This window comes from Parambassis ranga, chromosome 2, assembly GCF_900634625.1.
Source record: "Parambassis ranga chromosome 2, fParRan2.1, whole genome shotgun sequence".
NCBI lineage: Eukaryota > Metazoa > Chordata > Actinopteri > Ambassidae > Parambassis > Parambassis ranga.
The window spans coordinates 45,909,169-45,926,548 of record NC_041023.1 but is presented as its reverse complement, the minus strand read 5'-3'; the positions used below and the strand labels follow the sequence as shown (position 1 = coordinate 45,926,548).

At 52.7% G+C, this 17,380-nt stretch overlaps 3 protein-coding genes across 4 annotated transcripts in view; 1 reads left to right on the top strand and 2 right to left on the bottom strand.

Annotated features, from left to right (window-relative positions):
* The first annotated feature begins 7,063 nt into the window (after positions 1 to 7,063).
* On the top strand, positions 7,064 to 9,473 carry LOC114449037 (gastrula zinc finger protein XlCGF57.1-like). Of its 2 annotated transcripts, none has more exons than XM_028426381.1 (2): positions 7,064 to 7,352; positions 7,662 to 9,473. In XM_028426381.1, exons 1-2 carry the CDS (start codon positions 7,178 to 7,180, stop codon positions 8,930 to 8,932), a joined length of 1,446 nt encoding a protein of 481 aa, XP_028282182.1. In that variant the 5' UTR covers positions 7,064 to 7,177; the 3' UTR covers positions 8,933 to 9,473. The 2 variants fall into 2 exon arrangements, with proteins under 2 accessions (XP_028282182.1, XP_028282174.1); XM_028426373.1 differs by having other exon boundaries at positions 7,650 to 9,473.
* Positions 9,474 to 10,902: 1,429 nt separating this feature from the next.
* LOC114449474 (zinc finger protein 771-like) lies at positions 10,903 to 13,543 on the bottom strand. The gene is made up of 2 exons (XM_028427184.1): positions 13,330 to 13,543; positions 10,903 to 11,853 (listed from the first exon to the last, which is right to left on the bottom strand). The coding sequence occupies exons 1-2, from the start codon at positions 13,502 to 13,504 to the stop codon at positions 10,937 to 10,939; spliced, it is 1,092 nt and encodes a 363-aa protein (XP_028282985.1). The 5' UTR covers positions 13,505 to 13,543; the 3' UTR covers positions 10,903 to 10,936.
* Positions 13,544 to 15,325: 1,782 nt separating this feature from the next.
* Positions 15,326 to 17,380, bottom strand: part of cart4 (cocaine- and amphetamine-regulated transcript 4) — a 2,524-nt gene continuing 469 nt past the window's right edge. The window contains exons 2-4 of the mRNA XM_028428231.1: positions 17,213 to 17,365; positions 15,737 to 15,817; positions 15,326 to 15,433 (exon numbers count right to left, since the gene is read on the bottom strand). Of these exons, the coding sequence (XP_028284032.1) occupies positions 15,326 to 15,433; positions 15,737 to 15,817; positions 17,213 to 17,353 (330 nt within the window). The 5' untranslated portion in view covers positions 17,354 to 17,365. The remainder of the gene's footprint in view (positions 15,434 to 15,736; positions 15,818 to 17,212; positions 17,366 to 17,380) is intronic.

Below are 17,380 nucleotides of genomic sequence, written 5' to 3'. Positions count from 1 at the left end.
CTGTGCTCTGGTACCAGAGTGCGTCAGGTCGGGGTGACGCTCCGGAGTCCAGAGAGGGGAGGGAGGGGGGACACTCACTGGGAGAGCAGAGGCCGGATAATCTCTGCAGGTCTGAGTGGACTGTTGCACCCACACACATGTTAGCACATCAACAAACAGCCTGTTGGAAGCTGTGCTGACACATGTAACATGTAACATGACATATGTATGTTCACATACAGAGGTCAGACTGGGTATTACAGGCTGGTCACAGCTGACATTCAAGCTCAGATTCAAGACCAGATCTCCACAGCACTCCGAGTCTGATCCAGAGAGGAGTCCGATCCAGAGAGGAGTCCGATCCAGAGAGGAGTCCGATCCAGAGAGGAGTCCGATCCAGAGAGGAGTCCAATCCGATCCAGAGAGGAGTCCGATCCAGAGAGGAGTCCGATCCAGAGAGGAGTCCGATCCAGAGAGGAGTCAGAGAGGAGTCCGATCCAGAGAGGAGTCCGATCCAGAGAGGAGTCCGATCCAGAGAGGAGTCCGATCCAGAGAGGAGTCCGATCCAGACATGATGAGTCCGATCCAGAGAGGAGTCTGATCCAGAGATGAGTCCGATCCAGAGAGGAGTCCGATCCAGAGAGGAGTCCGATCCAGACATGATGAGTCCGATCCAGAGAGGAGTCCGATCCAGAGAGGAGTCCGATCCAGAGAGGAGTCCGATCCAGACATGATGAGTCCGATCCAGAGAGGAGTCCGATCCAGAGAGGAGTCCGATCCAGACATGATGAGTCTGATCCAGAGATGAGTCCGATCCAGAGAGGAGTCCGATCCAGAGAGGAGTCCGATCCAGACATGATGAGTCTGATCCAGAGATGAGTCCGATCCAGAGAGGAGTCCGATCCAGAGAGGAGTCCGATCCAGACATGATGAGTCCGATCCAGACATGATGAGTCTGATCCAGAGAGGAGTCCGATCCAGACAGGGAGTCCGATCCAGAGAGGAGTCCGATCCAGAGAGGAGTCCGATCCAGAGAGGAGTCCGATCCAGACATGATGAGTCTGATCCAGAGAGGAGTCCGATCCAGACAGGGAGTCTGATCCAGAGAGGAGTCCGATCCAGAGAGGAGTCCGATCCAGAGAGGAGTCCGATCCAGACATGATGAGTCCGATACAGAGAGGAGTCCGATCCAGACATGATGAGTCTGATCCAGAGAGGAGTCTGAGACGTGTGATGGTTTCTTATTTTCACACTGGTCATGGCGGCCTGCAGCTCTGCAGCGCCCCGCCAGCGGTCAGCCTGTCCTCAGTCCATCAGGGGTAGAACCAGCTCCACTCCAGCAGCCAGTTCTAAACATGTGTTCAGCCAACTGTAAAGTATTGATTACTGTGTTATCATGAGCTTGTTGTCTGTGTCTTTACTCTGTTACACACAGTCGTGTTTCACTATTTAACTCTTTACGATTTTCCTGCAGATCATTAACTCTTTGTTTTCTGCATTAATCCAACAGACAGTGGAGGAATCTGATTGGCTGTGAGTGGAGGGAACGTAGGACATGCTAGCTTCCTCATCAGCCTTTAAAAACATTGATACCTTGGCTGCTGAAGCCAAGATGGCTGCAAAGCAGCAGCTGTGACATCACAGCGATCTGGGGCTGGTTGTTGACGATAAACGACAGGACGGAGCCGGCGTGCACAGAGCTCTGCTGTCTGCAGCAGACCCACATCTGCAGGTCGGAACATTGTGTTCACGGGCAGAACTCTTTCCAGACTCTGAAAGCCATCAGCACACATCAGCCCGAGGGAACATCCTCAACTTACAAGGACCACACACATAAACAGTCACATATGTATGGGCACGCACACAGGAGACCACAACACACACACACAGACACACACAGGAGACCACAACACACACACACAGGAGACCACAACACACACAGGAGACCACAACACACACACACAGACACACACAGGAGACCACAACACACACACACAGGAGACCACAACACACACAGGAGACCACAACACACACACACAGACACACACAGGAGACCACAACACACACACACGAGCGAGCACCACACACACACACACAGACACACAGGAGACCACAACACACTCACACAGACACACACACACAGGAGACCACACACCACTCAAAACTCACACAGACACACACAGTAGAACCACAACAACACACACACAGACCACACAGGAGGACCACAACACACACACACAGACACACAACAGGAGACCACAACACACACACACAGGAGACCACAACACACACAGGAGACCACAAAACACAACACACAGACACACACAGGAGACCACAAAACACACACACAGGAGACAACAACACACACACACAGACACAACACCAGGAGACCACAACACACTCACACAGACACAACAACACAGGAGACCACCACACACTCACATCAGACCACACAGGAGACCACAACACACACACACAGACACACACGGAGACCACAACACACACACACAGACACACACAGGAGACCACAACACACACACACAGACACACACAGGAGACCACAACACACACACACAGACACACACAGGAGACCACAACACACACACACAGACACACACAGGAGACCACAACACACACACACAGGAGACCACAACACACACACACAGGAGACCACAACACACACACACAGACACACACAGGAGACCACAACACACACACACAGACACACACAGGAGACCACAACACACACACACAGGAGACCACAACACACACACACAGGAGACCACAACACACACACACACAGGAGACCACAACACACACACAGACACACACACACAGGAGACCACAACACACACACACAGGAGACCACAACACACACACAGTCACACACACACAGGAGACCACAACACACTCACACAGACAGGAGACCACAACACACACACACAGACACACACACACAGGAGACCACAACACACACACACAGACAGGAGACCACAACACACACACACAGACACACACACACAGGAGACCACAACACACTCACACAGACACACACACACAAACAGGAGACCACAACATACACACAGACACACACAAACAGGAGACCACAACACACACACAGGAGACCACAACACACACACAGTCACACACACACAGGAGACCACAACACACACACAGTCATACACACACAGGAGACCACAACACACTCACACAGACAGGAGACCACAACACACACACACAGACACACACACACAGGAGACCACAACACACTCACACAGACACACACACACAAACAGGAGACCACAACATACACACAGACACACACAAACAGGAGACCACAACACACACACAGGAGACCACAACACACACACAGTCACACACACACAGGAGACCACAACACACACACAGTCATACACACACAGGAGACCACAACACACTCACACAGACAGGAGACCACAACACACACACAGTCACACACACACAGGAGACCACAACACACACACAGTCACACACACACAGGAGACCACAACACACACACAGTCACACACACACAGGAGACCACAACACACACACAGTCATACACACACAGGAGACCACAACACACTCACACAGACAGGAGACCACAACACACACACACAGACACACACACACAGGAGACCACAACACACTCACACAGACACACACACAAACAGGAGACCACAACATACACACAGACACACACAAACAGGAGACCACAACACACACACAGGAGACCACAACACACACACACTCACACGCACACAGGAGACCACAACACACACACACACACAGGAGACCACAACACACACACACACTCACACACACACAGGAGACCACAACACACACACACTCACACACAAAGGAGACCACAACACACACACACACACAGGAGACCACAACACACACACACACACAGGAGACCACAACACACACACACTCACACACAAAGGAGACCACAACACACAGACACACACACACAGGAGACCACAACACACTCACACAGACACACACACACAAACAGGAGACCACAACATACACACAGACACACACACACAGGAGACCACAACACACACACGCAGACACACACACACGCAGACACACACACAGGAGAGCACAACACACTCACACAGACACACACACACAAACAGGAGACCACAACACACACACGCAGACACACACACACGCAGACACACACACAGGAGACCACAACACACACACAGACACACACGGAGACCACAACACACACACTCAGACACACACACTCAGACACACACACAGACACACACACACAGACACACACACAGACAGACACACACACAGGAGACCACAACATACACACACAGACACACACACACACACACACACACACAGACACACACACAGACACAGAGAGACACAGACACACATGGGAGACCACAACACACACACACAGACACACACACACTCTGCCCCTGGCACAGATTACCAGCTACTCACCCAGCAACGATCTGATTGGTCGGTGTTTGTTTCATCACCTGGGGCTGTGCTTAGCCGGCTGATCCGGGCAGGAAGTCAGCTCCGGTGTCAGCACACCTGGAGTGTGTGAGGGTCACAGGTACGGTCCAATCAGCAGCAAGCCGTCCATCAGCTCTTTGTGTCAAAGGCTGTGTGTGAGGCTCTCTGCAGCTGCATCACACACACCACGCTCTGGATTAAAGCAGCAGCGCTGACGGCTCGGGGCCTGGGGACCAGCTTCCCTCGGTGTCCAGCTTCCTCCAGTGACTGACAGGACGACGTCTGAAGAAGGAGCAGACACAGCTGTTAGAGCGGAACCGTGCATCAGAGCGCCCCCTGCTGGGGAGAGGACCAGAGGCAGTGTGGGCATGTTAGCGTGCAAGCTAGCATCTCTGAGACCCCGAGGACGGTTCACCCCGAGGACGGTTCACCCCGAGGACGGCCTCAGGACATAAAGTCAGAGTCAGACACACTTCAACAGCTGTTTGGCCACTGGAGGGCAGAGTAACTGCACAGCTGCAAACATCTGTCAAACAGTGAACCGTGATCATCAATGACTGATAGACCCTGATTATACAGTCCAATGTCCCTGATCGGGGGACCATAGGGGACCAGCAGGACTCTGCTGTATACAGTCTGAAGGTCGGACGGCGCACAAATACATTAACTGTGCTGACATTCACTCAGGAGCAGTAACGTACTTTGGACAAAGTTAATATTTGCCTCAAACACACTCCCACACACACACACACACACACACTCCCACACACACACTCACACACTCACACACACACACACTGTTCCAATGTTCACATGTCTGATTTAACACTTCTTAACATGTCTTTCACTCTGAGTTGGATATTTTTAGATGTTTTATACATTTTTAGAACATAAATCTGTGAAATCGTGTTTGATGATGTAACAGCTGGTCACACAGAGCAGGACGAGTTCAGGACACATGTCTGCCATCGGGCCGTCTGAAGAAGGCCGGCTCCACCCTCCACCTTCCATCCTCCACCCGCCATCATCCACCTTCCATCTTCCACCCTCCACCCTCCATCTTCCACCCTCCACCTTCCACCATCCACAACATCTCAGCTCCTCCACATACAGCAGCATCTGTCATATACATGTCAATATAAAAAAACACCATCACACTCAGTGGAACAATAACAGAGAATACAATCAGCGCCCCCTGCTGGATGAAACGAGGCGGCACACACAGAAAGCTAACTACACACACACACACACACCTGGAGAAGACAACAGAACACACACGCTGCCTGTGTGATGTCTCAGCTCCTAACAGTGCACAGGTAAAAGTGGTGAAAGAGGAAATACCTGTCTCTGCGGCGCGGGGGCGCGCCCCATGCCGCGCAGGGCAAATGGCGCTAAAGTAGCCTAGCTTAAAGTACGATCGATACGATCGATCAAAACACGTCATAGATGACTCTGCGGCGCTCCATCACACTGACGAAGTGTCAAACATGAAGTCTTTCAGCTCATACATCAGAGACAATATCATAAAGCATCAAATTTAACACACGGAGCTCTGCGAGCGACGACAGGAGCAGCGCGGAGCTACGGAAGCTGAGGAGGTTGTGCTAAAAGGTTGTGAACGCCAGAGGTCGCTTTAGGGAATAAACGACACAAATTAATAAAGAAACTAACAAAATATCATTATAAATAAAACAAAAAGAATTTATACATAAAAACCTAAAACTGTAAATGTATGTTTAAACATTTAAATCCTCATTAGAACCATCATCATGACCCTCAGGAGCTTTTGACCTTCAGTACTGAAACCTGTCTGTTGCCGTGGTTACCGAGCTCAGAGAGGGAAGTGAAACAGTGAGGAGCAGTTTCCTCCCCTCTGAGGACCAGCAGCTGGACTTTCTGTTCTCTGTCTTCATGTCCTCTCTCTGTCTCCTCCTCCTCCTCCTCCTCCTCCTCCTCCAGTGGGTCCAGTCCCCCCCTCCCTGACGGTGCTGCCCCCCTCCAAAGAGGAGCTGCAGAAGGGCCAGGCCACGCTGCTGTGCCTGGCTGACAGAGGCTTCCCCTCTGACTGGACCCTGTCCTGGAAGGTGGACGGACAGAACGGGGAGCAGCACCCTGAGGCTCTCTGTGGACCAGTGGAGGACGGCGGGCTCTGTGACCTGTGAGGCCAGGCAGGGCTCCCAGAGTCCAGGGACACACACACTGAGGACAAACCAGTGCTCCCAGTCCTGAGTCTCCCTCTGCTCTCTGTCCCTGTGTCTCTGAGGCTTCCTGTTGTCCTGTCCTCCTCCTCTGGCACACAGGAGCAGCTCCGTGTGTTTGGCGGTCTCTGCTGCCACCCAGTGGTTAAAAAGGGAGTCACCACAACTTAAAAGACTCACTAAAGACAACACAACACAAACATCAAACCAGGACCGAGAATCAGAGAACACTTTAATCTAAGCCCTCATCAGACACCAGCACAGAGCGCCCCCTCTGTCCAAAACACACACTGCAGCTGTGTCCCACACTGGGAACATGTTCATCATATTTACATAAAGGGACCGGAAACAGTGCTTTTATTTTGAAGCGTCGCCCGGAAGGGCTCGCGTGTTGCTTCTCGAGCTGCGCTGACAGAAGAAGAAAAAGAAGAAGTAGAAGAAGAAGAGCTCGTCATCCAGCTGTGAGCCGGAGCAGCTGCGGGGAGAAGATGTCCGGACTCCAGGGGCTGAAGGCTTTTATCAGCCAGCGGCTCACCGCGGCGCTGGACGACATCCTGGGACACTTCGACAGAACCATCAGGGAGTATGAGGAGGAGCTGGACCGCCGCCACCGGGACCTGCTGGACGTGGTTCTAATGGCGGACACGAAGCCGAGCAGAGCAGGTCGGTGCTCTGGTTGTGTCTGCTAAGCTAACCTTAGCTAACACTCCGTAAACAGCTAATAGCTGAGCAGAAGAGCTGCTTCCTGTTTCTGTGTCACATGGCCTGCTCTGTCCCGTCCCTTGTGTCCCGTGTGTGTGTGTGTGTGTGTGTGTGTGTCAGCAGAAGAGTCACTGTGTTACAGACTGAAGCTAACGTTAGCAAATGTCCCAGCTAACTCCAGTTGTGATGCTACATGTAGCTGCTGTGAAGTGTCTCTGTCTCCACATGTTCGTCTCATGTCTCACCTGTGTCTTTCAGTGTCTCCTGCAGATGTCCAGCAGCTGTTAATGAGGGAGGAGGAGCTGCAGAGGAGCAGCAGCCTGGACCAGGAGGAGCAGGAGGAGCAGAGGGAGCCCCCACAGGTGAAGGAGGAGCAGGAGGAGGTGGATGTCACTGTGTCCTGTCATGTCCCTGTGAAGACTGAAGAAGAAGATCCTCCGCTCCATCACAGCCACACCGAGGACAACAGAGAGTCTGTGGGACGAGCGGGGTCAGAACCAGAACCAGGAGCAGGGCCACAGCTGCAGCCTGACCCCGCAGGCTGCGGGGACACCTGGGGTTCTGGTGCAGGAGGAAGCGGCGGCCTCGGCTGTGGTGATTACAGATCCTTCCACTGCTCCGAGTGCGGGAAGCGGTTTGGTTCTGTGGCGTACCTGCGGCTACACATGAGGTGTCACACGGGAGAGAAACCGTACCGCTGCCCCATGTGCTGGAAGAGCTTCTCGTGGCAGGGCCGCCTTCAGAAACACATGAGGATCCACACCGGAGAGAGACCCTTCAGCTGCTCAGAGTGCGGGAAGACCTTCAACGAGAGCGGGAACCTGAAGGTGCACATGAGGATCCACACCGGTGAGAAACCCTTCAGCTGCTCCGTCTGCGGGAAGACCTACGCTCAGAGAGGGAACCTGAAGCAGCACATGGCGGTCCACCGCAGGGAGACCACCTTCAGCTGCTCCATCTGCGGGAAGAGATTCACATGGCTCCATCAGCTCAACAGACACGAGTGTCTTCCTCAAGAGCACAAGGACTCTGTGCCAGATCCAGATCCAGAACCGGGTTTAGCAGCCAGCACTGCTGAGCCTGCCAGCTTTAATGCTTGCATGGAGTCCTTCAGCTGCTCTGAGTGCGGGAAGAGGTTTGGGTTTAGGGGCCAGCTGAGGGCCCACATGAGGTCTCACACCGGTGAGAAGCCGTTCAGGTGTCCGGTCTGTCGAAAAGGCTTCTCCTGGAACGGCTGTCTGCAGAAACACATGAAAATCCACACAGGGGAGAAACCCTTCCGCTGCTCCGTCTGCGGGAAAGGGTTCACTGAGAACGGGAACCTGAAGGTGCACATGAGGATCCACACCGGGGAGAAACCCTTCAGCTGCTCCGTCTGCGGGAAGACCTACGCTCAGAGAGGGAACCTGAAGCAGCACATGGCGGTCCACCGCAGGGAGGCCACCTTCAGCTGCTCCATCTGCGGGAAGAGGTACCGACAGAAGGGAAGTCTGACCAAACACATGGAAGTCCACAGAGACACCATCCCAGTGCTCGTCTGAGACCAGCTGCAGAGAAAAACATCAATCTGACATTAAAAAACCATCAGAGCATCACGGTAAGAGAGGAGCTGCAGTCTGGATCCAGCAGCAGCAGGAGGTCCGACCAATCAGGACGCTCCTGTCTGATGGACGACCAGACTGAAGAACCGCTCAGCTGCTCGTTCTGTGACGAGCGTCTGACCCAGAGACACGACCCGTCCAGCCCCAGCTGTCCTCACTGGACCGTCTTCAGAAAGCCTCCTGAGACAGGAAGTAGACAGAGAGGCGGTCCTGACCTGTGGAAAGGCTTCATGGACGGCTGCTCATCTTTGACCTGGAACGTTTATGACATTCATCTTTTAAAGTTTTTGTCTTCTACAGTGAGGAGTGACCTGTGAACACTCCATGCTCCAGTATTTATGAACCTTGTGATCAGAAACATTTCTAAAGACAGATCTCTGAAGTGTGAGGAGTCGTCTCATAAATCTGACAGTTCTATGTGGATCCATCCACCATGAGTTAACACGCTTCTCGTACATTCAGCACTTTCATCTTACAGATTTGTAAATATTTATCTCCTGAATTTCTGAGGTTTCGTGTAAATTTGCATATTCTCTCAGATTTTTTTAATCACACAAATGGAAACTTTCTGTTTACTTTGATTATAAAAGACTCTTCTAGATGAACTTGTCTCACGTCTTTCTTCCCATGAGTTTCTTTATTTTAATAAATGTGAAGATGTTTCCAGTGCTCATACAGTCTGTGGCTTTGTCTCATACCTTCTTCGTCTTGAACTCTTGACTGCAGTGACCGGAGGAGACTCTACGTTCTTCTCAGATTTCTGCTGCTGCAATAGAAACGTCCCAGCTCGAGTATTTCTATTCTACTCGTGCTGTAATCTGATTAAACGCTGTTTTAATTTCATAGAAACATCTCACAGACGTGTTGTATCCATCAGACTCTCTCTCTCCCTCTGTCTCCCTCCCTCTCTCTCTCTCACCCTCTGTCTCTCTCTCCCTCTGTCTCCCTCCCCCTCTCACCCTCTGTCTCCCTCCCCTCTCTCCCTCTGTCTCCCTCCCCTCTCTCCCTCTCCCTCTCTCTCTCTCCCTCTCTCTCACCCTCTGTCTCTCTCTCCCTCTGTCTCCCTCCCCTCTCTCTCTCCCTCTGTCTCTCTCTCCCTCTCCTCCCCCTCTCTCTCTCCCTCTGTCTCCCTCCCCCTCTCTCTCTCCCTCTCCCTCTCTCTCTCTCCCTCTCTCTCACCCTCTGTCTCTCTCTCCCTCTGTCTCCCTCCCCCTCTCTCTCCTCCCTCTCCTCCTCTCGCTCCTCTCTCCTCCCCTCTCTCTCTCTCCCTCTGCTCTCCCTCTCCTCCCTCCCCTCTCATCTCTCTCCCTTCCTCTGTCTCACTGCTCCTCATCACCTCCTCCTCTCTCTCCCTCTGGTCCTCTCTACTTCCCCCTCTCCCTCGCCCTCTCTCTCATCCTCGTCTCCCTCTCTCTCTCTCCCTCTGTCTCTCCCTCTCTCCTCCCCTCTCTCCCGCCCCCTCGCTCTCTCATCTTCTCCTCTGTCTCTCTCTCCCCTCTCTCTCCTCCCCCTCTCTCCCTCTCCCTCTCCTCTCTCTCCCTCTGTCTCCCTCCCCCTCCCTCTCCCTCCCCTCTCCTCCCCCTCTCTCCCTCTCTCCCTCTCTCTCCCTCCCCCTCTCTCTCTCCCTCTCCTCCCCCTCTCCCCCTCTGTCTCCCTCTCTCCCCTCCCCCTCTCTCCCTCTCCCTCTCCCTCTCTCTCTCTCCCTCCCCCCTCTCTCTCTCTCCCTCTCTCTCTCTCCCTCTGTCTCCCTCTCTCCCTCCCCCTCTCTCTCTCTCCCTCTCCCTCTGTCTCTCTCTCCCTCTCTCTCCTCCCCCTCTCTCCCCTCTCCCTCTCTCTCCCTCTGTCTCCCTCTCTCTCTCTCCCTCTCTCTGCCGTCTGGGTGTTGATCACAGAACAGACGCACGCTGACGTCTTGATGAGCTTTTATTCTGATTTATTGACACGTCACTGTTTACACTTCAGCCCCTGTAAGCGCTCACTTCCTGTCTGACCCGAAGGCCGCTCGTCCACCGCGAAGGCGCCGCTCATTCCGACACACTTGTGGCTTTTGACCTGCGACTGCCACGTGAAGCGCTTGTGGCAGACGCTGCAGCTGAACTGCTTCTGTCCGGTGTGCACGGAGAAGTGGTACGTCAGGTTGGCCTTCTGAGAGAAGCTCTTCCCGCACACGGGGCAGCTGTACGGTTTCTCCCCCGTGTGCACGGTCATGTGTTTCTTCAGGCCTCCTTTCTGGGTGAAGCTCTTCTCGCAGTGCAGGCAGCTGAAGGGTTTCTCCCCCGTGTGGATCCTCAGGTGGTTGACCAGCGCGCTGCGCACGGCGAAGCTGGTGTCGCAGAAGGAGCAGCTGAAGGGCTTCTCTCCTGAGTGACACCTCAGGTGGCGGATTAAGTTTGGCCTCTGGGAGAACCGCTTCCCGCAGATGGAGCAGCTGTACGGCCTCTCTCCAGTGTGGAACCGCATGTGTCTCCGCAGACTGTCCTTCCGACCGAACCTCCGTCCACACTCGGAGCAGATGAAAGACTTTTTTCCCGCCTCGGCCACAGGAGCGTCGTCCTGGTTCCCAGGTCCTCTGCTCTGTCTACAGTCCTCGTCACTGAGCTCCGTCTCTGCTTCTGATTCTGGACCAAAGAGCCGGGCCGGTCCTGGTTCTCTGCAGGGGGCACGCTGGCGGTAATGAAGCTGTGAGGACTCAGGTTTGTCTTCATCGTCTTTCACAGGAGAGGAGGGAAACCCCGCCACGTCAGGATGTGTCCACGCCTCCTCCTGCTGCTCCTCTTTAACACGTGCGTCCTCCTGCTCCTCCCGGTCCACACTGTAGCTCCACCGCTGGGGCTCAGAGGGAACCAGGACCTGCTGGACATCTGCAGGACACACAGGGGGACAACATGAGTTTCTCTGTTTATTACAGCAGTGATAATAACATGAACAGGTTTTAAAGTGAGTCATTATTTGTAGTTTGACATGAAGTGAGTTCTAAAGAAGCCTCTTTAGGCCTCTTGGCCCCCCTGAGGACCCGGACAGTGCTGCTGCTGTCTGCTGGAGCGATGACAGATGTGTGTATAAGACTCTGTGAACTGAAATATAATCAGCGTCTGAACTCCTACACCGGATTATTTCACATCAGAACGAAAACAAGACCCGGAACAAATGAAAAGGTTCAAACACACAGTAACAGTGTAAACACACAGGGACGGGTTCAGTGCAGCTTGATGTTCTGCTCAGTGGGAAGGGGCGCCCTCCTGTGGCCAGATCCTGGGTCAGATCCAGGTCAGATCCAGGGTCAGATCCACTTCAGATCCAGGTCAGATCCAGGTCAGATCCAGGGTCAGATCCAGGGCCAGATCCACTTCAGATCCAGGGTCAGATCCAGGTCAGATCCAGGTCAGATCCAGGGTCAGATCCAGGGCCAGATCCACTTCAGATCCAGGGTCAGATCCAGGGTCAGATCCACTTCAGATCCAGGGTCAGATCCAGGTCAGATCCAGGGTCAGATCCAGGGCCAGATCCACTTCAGATCCAGGGTCAGATCCAGGTCAGATCCAGGGTCAGATCCACTTCAGATCCAGGTCAGATCCAGGGTCAGATCCACTTCAGATCCAGGTCAGATCCAGGGTCAGATCCACTTCAGATCCAGGGTCAGATCCAGGGTCAGATCCAGGGTCAGATCCACTTCAGATCCAGGTCAGATCCGGTCCTTCTAGCTGCTACAGTCTGTGTCCATCTCTTCAGTTCTTCTTAAGGAGACCAGCACACAGCTCAGGTCCACTTCTGCTGCTCCGACAAACAGGAAGTCTTTGTAGAACCCGCTCTGCTGGTCTGAGCTCAGCCTGTGTTGGTGTCAGCTCCATCTCAGCTGCAGCCTTCACAGTGTGTCATCACAGAAACTGAAACCACACACTCACTGCACCGTGTAAAGTCCTGGTGCCTGTTAGCCTGTTAGCCTGTTAGCCTGTCCCCCCATAAGCATCAGAGCAGTACCTCAGCTGTGAATGTAACTCTCAACCAAAAGCAGGACCACATCTGGACCTGGTCTGACCTCATGACCCGGAAATCTCCGGTGCGTCTCGCCTGACCGCAGTCCACCAGGGACCGACTCATGTCTCCTGCATGGGGACAACTAATGACCGGTAGAGACGAGCAGGACTGAGGACGAGCCTCTGTGGGTGTTAGCATGTAGCCGAGGAGGCAGCGACCCTGTTCAGATCCATGTCAACATGTATTGATGCGACTGACGTCATTAATAAACAACAGGTCTGATCACATGACACATGCAGGAGCTCACACACCAGCTCAGCTAGCTAACAGCTGTCAGCTAGCGTTAGCTTAGCAGCACCGACCTGCTCTGCTCGGCTTCGTGTCCGCCGTTAGAACCACGTCCAGCAGGTCCCGGTGGCGGCGGTCCAGCTCCTCCTCATACTCCCTGATGGTTCTGTCGAAGTGTCCCAGGATGTCGTCCAGCGCCGCGGTGAGCCGCTGGCTGATAAAAGCCTTCAGCCCCTGGAGTCCGGACATCTTCTCCCCGCAGCTGCTCCGGCTCACAGCACGCGCGACTTCCGGGTCACGCTTCAAAATAAAGTCGGGGGGGGCAGACCGGAAACACAAAGCAGACAGTAGCTCTGATCAGCTCCCTCTGTCTTCTACTGTAAATACAGTTTATTTATTAAAACCCGTTCTATAACTGTCAGTGACGTCACAGCATCCTCCGCGCTGATTGGACACATCAGCCAGCAGCAGCAGAGCCCCTATAGAGACCTCCTGTCCCCATCAGTCCTCTGAACTGACCCAGTACACAGATTAAAGCCTGTCACAGCGCCCTCTGCTGCAGGAGGAGCTCAACCTGAAGTGTCTCCATCACACTTCACACAGACACCATGTCTCCTGGTCTCTCTGTCTCCTGGTCTCTCTGTCTCCTGGTCTCTCTGTGTCCTGGTCTCTCTGTCTCCTGGTCTCCCAGGTCTCGGAGGACAGGAGACCTGAGACCTGGGACTCTGTTTCTCAGCATCTGTCCTGCTGGACTCTCTGAGCGTGCTCAGACCCGATGAGGCCGCTGAGCGTCTCTCTGCTCTGTATAGTCCTGATGCTGAGACAGACTGGGACAGGAAGTGTTTCATCAGCTCCGTGCCAGTTGTCAGTAATTTATAAATGATAGAGTGTGTGTCATCGTGTTGATGTGTTAGAGGACAGACTGTAATGAAGTCCCCGTGTCTCTGTCCTCTGTGTGGGCTCAGTAATGAGCGTCTTATCTGTGCGGCTGGAAGCTGGGAGCTAAATGCCACCCTGTCTGTGATGCTGCTTGATAAGCTCCACCAAAGGTTCTCCGCATCCGAGAGCGCTGTGCTCTGATTGGACGAGCTGAGCTGATGAAAACGCAGCTGGAGGGGAACATCAGGTGAGAGCAGATAAAGCTGTCCGTGTGCGTTCACAGCTGTGAAGTCACAGGAACTCCTCACAGCAGGTCCGAAATATGTGGACACACACACACAGATACAGGAAGTGACTGCTCAGGCTCCTCCTCCCTCACGGCACCTTCATCTGCAGAGCTGTTGCCACGGAAACCATCCGGTATCAAAAGGCCATGCTATTCTGTAGCGAAGCCGGCACCCAGGTGCTGCAGCATCATGTTACCACGACAACCAGACGCACTGCTGTATACACTGCCACCATCAGGTCAGGCTGAGAATTACAGCACTGCCCTCAGAAATATGTTTTTAACCCAGAGGCGACTCAGTCAGGTGACTCAGTCAGGTGACTCAGACTCAGTCAGGTGACTCAGTCAGGTGACTCAGACTCAGTCAGGTGACTCACACTCAGTCAGGTGACTCACACTCAGTCAGGTGACTCAGTCAGGTGACTCACACTCAGTCAGGTGACTCTGACTCAGTCAGGTGACTCAGTCAGGTGACTCAGTCTCAGTCAGGTGACTCAGTCTCAGTCAGGTGACTCAGTCAGGTGACTCAGACTCAGTCAGGTGACTCACACTCAGTCAGGTGACTCACACTCAGTCAGGTGACTCACACTCAGTCAGGTGACTCAGTCAGGTGACTCTGACTCAGTCAGGTGACTCAGTCAGGTGACTCAGTCAGGTGACTCTGTAAAGGAGGAAATGTTTGGAGCCGTGCAGCTTTATGAAGAATCTTTATTAACAAAATAAATGAATCTGAAGGACGGACACTGAAACCTTAAAACACTTAAAAACATGCAGACACGGCGGATACAGGACTCCTATCGTTGTGAGGACCGCTGGCGTGGTCCGGTACACGGCTCAGACCTGCCTGTGGGTTTTGGGGGGGCTCGGGTCCTCACAAGTATAGCAGCGAGAATGTGTGTGAGCGTTCAGTAGCAGCGCAGGAAGAAGGTGTTGCAGGCCGTCCCTCGCAGACAGTCACAGAGCCGACCAATCCGAGGGCCGTGTTTCATCGCACACCGCTCGCCCACATCACACTGAGCGAGAGAGAGAGAGAGAGAGAGAGAGGAGATTAAGATTAAGAAACCTTTATTAGTCCCACAATGGGGAAATTGCTTTGAGAGAGAGAGGAGATTACACAGTGTTATAATATGAAGTCCAGACAAACAAACAAATAAGCACAAAGACTGTCTGTCTGTCTCTGTCTCTGTCTCTGTCTCTGTCTCTGTCTCTGCCTGTCTGTCTGAACGGAGCTGCCTGGTCTCAGCTAGCATTATTGTTAGCATTAGCATTATAATAAAAGTAGGTTCAGATGTGGCAGCTGTCAATCATCTTCTCACCCGTGGGATGACGCTGGCTTTCTTCTCCACCGAGAGACCCACTCTGCTGTCAGCATCCAGGACACCCTGCAGAGCCTCCGCCTGGACGCACACACAGAGACACAGAGACACACACAGAGACACAGAGACACACACAGAGACACACACAAAGACACACAGACACACACAGAGACACACACAGAGACACACACACACACACACACACACAGACACACACAAAGACACACAGAGACACACAGAGACACACACAGAGACACACACAAAGACACACAGACACACACAGAGACACACACAGAGACACACACACAGACACACACAAAGACACACAGAGACACACAGAGACACACACAAAGACACACAGAGACACACACAGACACACACAGAGACACAGAGACACACACAGACACACACAGAGACACAGAGACACACACAGACACACACAGAGACACACAGAGACACACAGAGACACACACAGAGACACACACAGAGACCAGACACACAGACACACACAGAGACACACACAGACACACACAGAGACACACACACAGACACACACAGAGACACACAGACACACAGAGACACACACAGAGACACACACAGAGACACACAGAGACACACACAGACACACACAGAGACACACAGACACACAGAGACACACACAGAGACACACACAGAGACACACAGAGACACACAGACACACACAGAGACACACACAGAGACACACAGACACACAGAGACACACACAGAGACACACACAGAGACACACAGAGACACACAGACACACACAGAGACACACACAGAGACACACACAGAGACACACACAGACACACACAGAGACACACAGACACACACAGAGACACAGAGATGTGTGTGTTTTGTTAGGTCGTATTTATCCATCACAAGAGGAACAAGCAATAATCACCTTCATTATCAATATATATGTTTATTGATAACTGATCATTACAATAAAAACGGGCGCTCCGGTCAAAATACATTTCATAAAATTCTTGTTTAAACACGGTTTATTTATTATCGATGGATCGACCTGGAGCGTTCTTTCTTTTCACGGATCCATAATATAAATAAATGAATCAATAAACGATGTGTGCTGTCATGGCGGACAGACGTCCTGACAGCAGGAGATGCAGCGTGGATGGAGCTCCGCCCCTCGGGCTGCGCTCTGCACTGACCTTATAATATATAAAGAATGATCGTCATTCAGCCTTATTGATCGTTTCTGAATCTAAAACTCCTGAAGATTCCGATGGATGAGAGCTGAATCAGAACCTTTAGACTCAATAGATCAATAATGTTGAATGACATAAAGAATCAATAATGTTTCCTCTCTAACTTTCAGTAACTGTTTAAGTTCAGAGAGTTTGGGATGATTCAGTCATTTATTATCAGACATTTAACCCTGAGCGGTCTGAGGTTTAACCCCAGGCTGGGTTACGGCGGCGGGCTGAGGCCACTCACCAGCTCGCTGGTTGTGAGTCCGAGGAGCGGCTCGTCCGACGCAGACTGCAGCTGGCTGTCGGCTGACCTTTGACCCTGACAGAGTGATGTCAGCACGGACAGACAGACGGACAGGTAGACCACAGCACGCATGCTCTCCATCGCTAGGATGACCTGGGACAGAGAGAG

What these genes read in the sequence shown, in the direction of transcription:
- LOC114449037 (XM_028426373.1), top strand. Translation starts at nt 7,178, where the DNA reads ATGTCCGGACTCCAGGGGCTGAAGGCTTTTATCAGCCAGCGGCTCACC. An exon ending in CACGAAGCCGAGCAGAGCAG is followed by an intron (nt 7,353 to 7,649) that starts GTCGGTGCTCTG and finishes TGTGTCTTTCAG; the next exon opens with TGTCTCCTGCAGATGTCCAG.
- LOC114449474 (XM_028427184.1), bottom strand. Translation starts at nt 13,504, where the DNA reads ATGTCCGGACTCCAGGGGCTGAAGGCTTTTATCAGCCAGCGGCTCACC. An exon ending in CACGAAGCCGAGCAGAGCAG is followed by an intron (nt 11,854 to 13,329) that starts GTCGGTGCTGCT and finishes TGTGTCCTGCAG; the next exon opens with ATGTCCAGCAGGTCCTGGTT.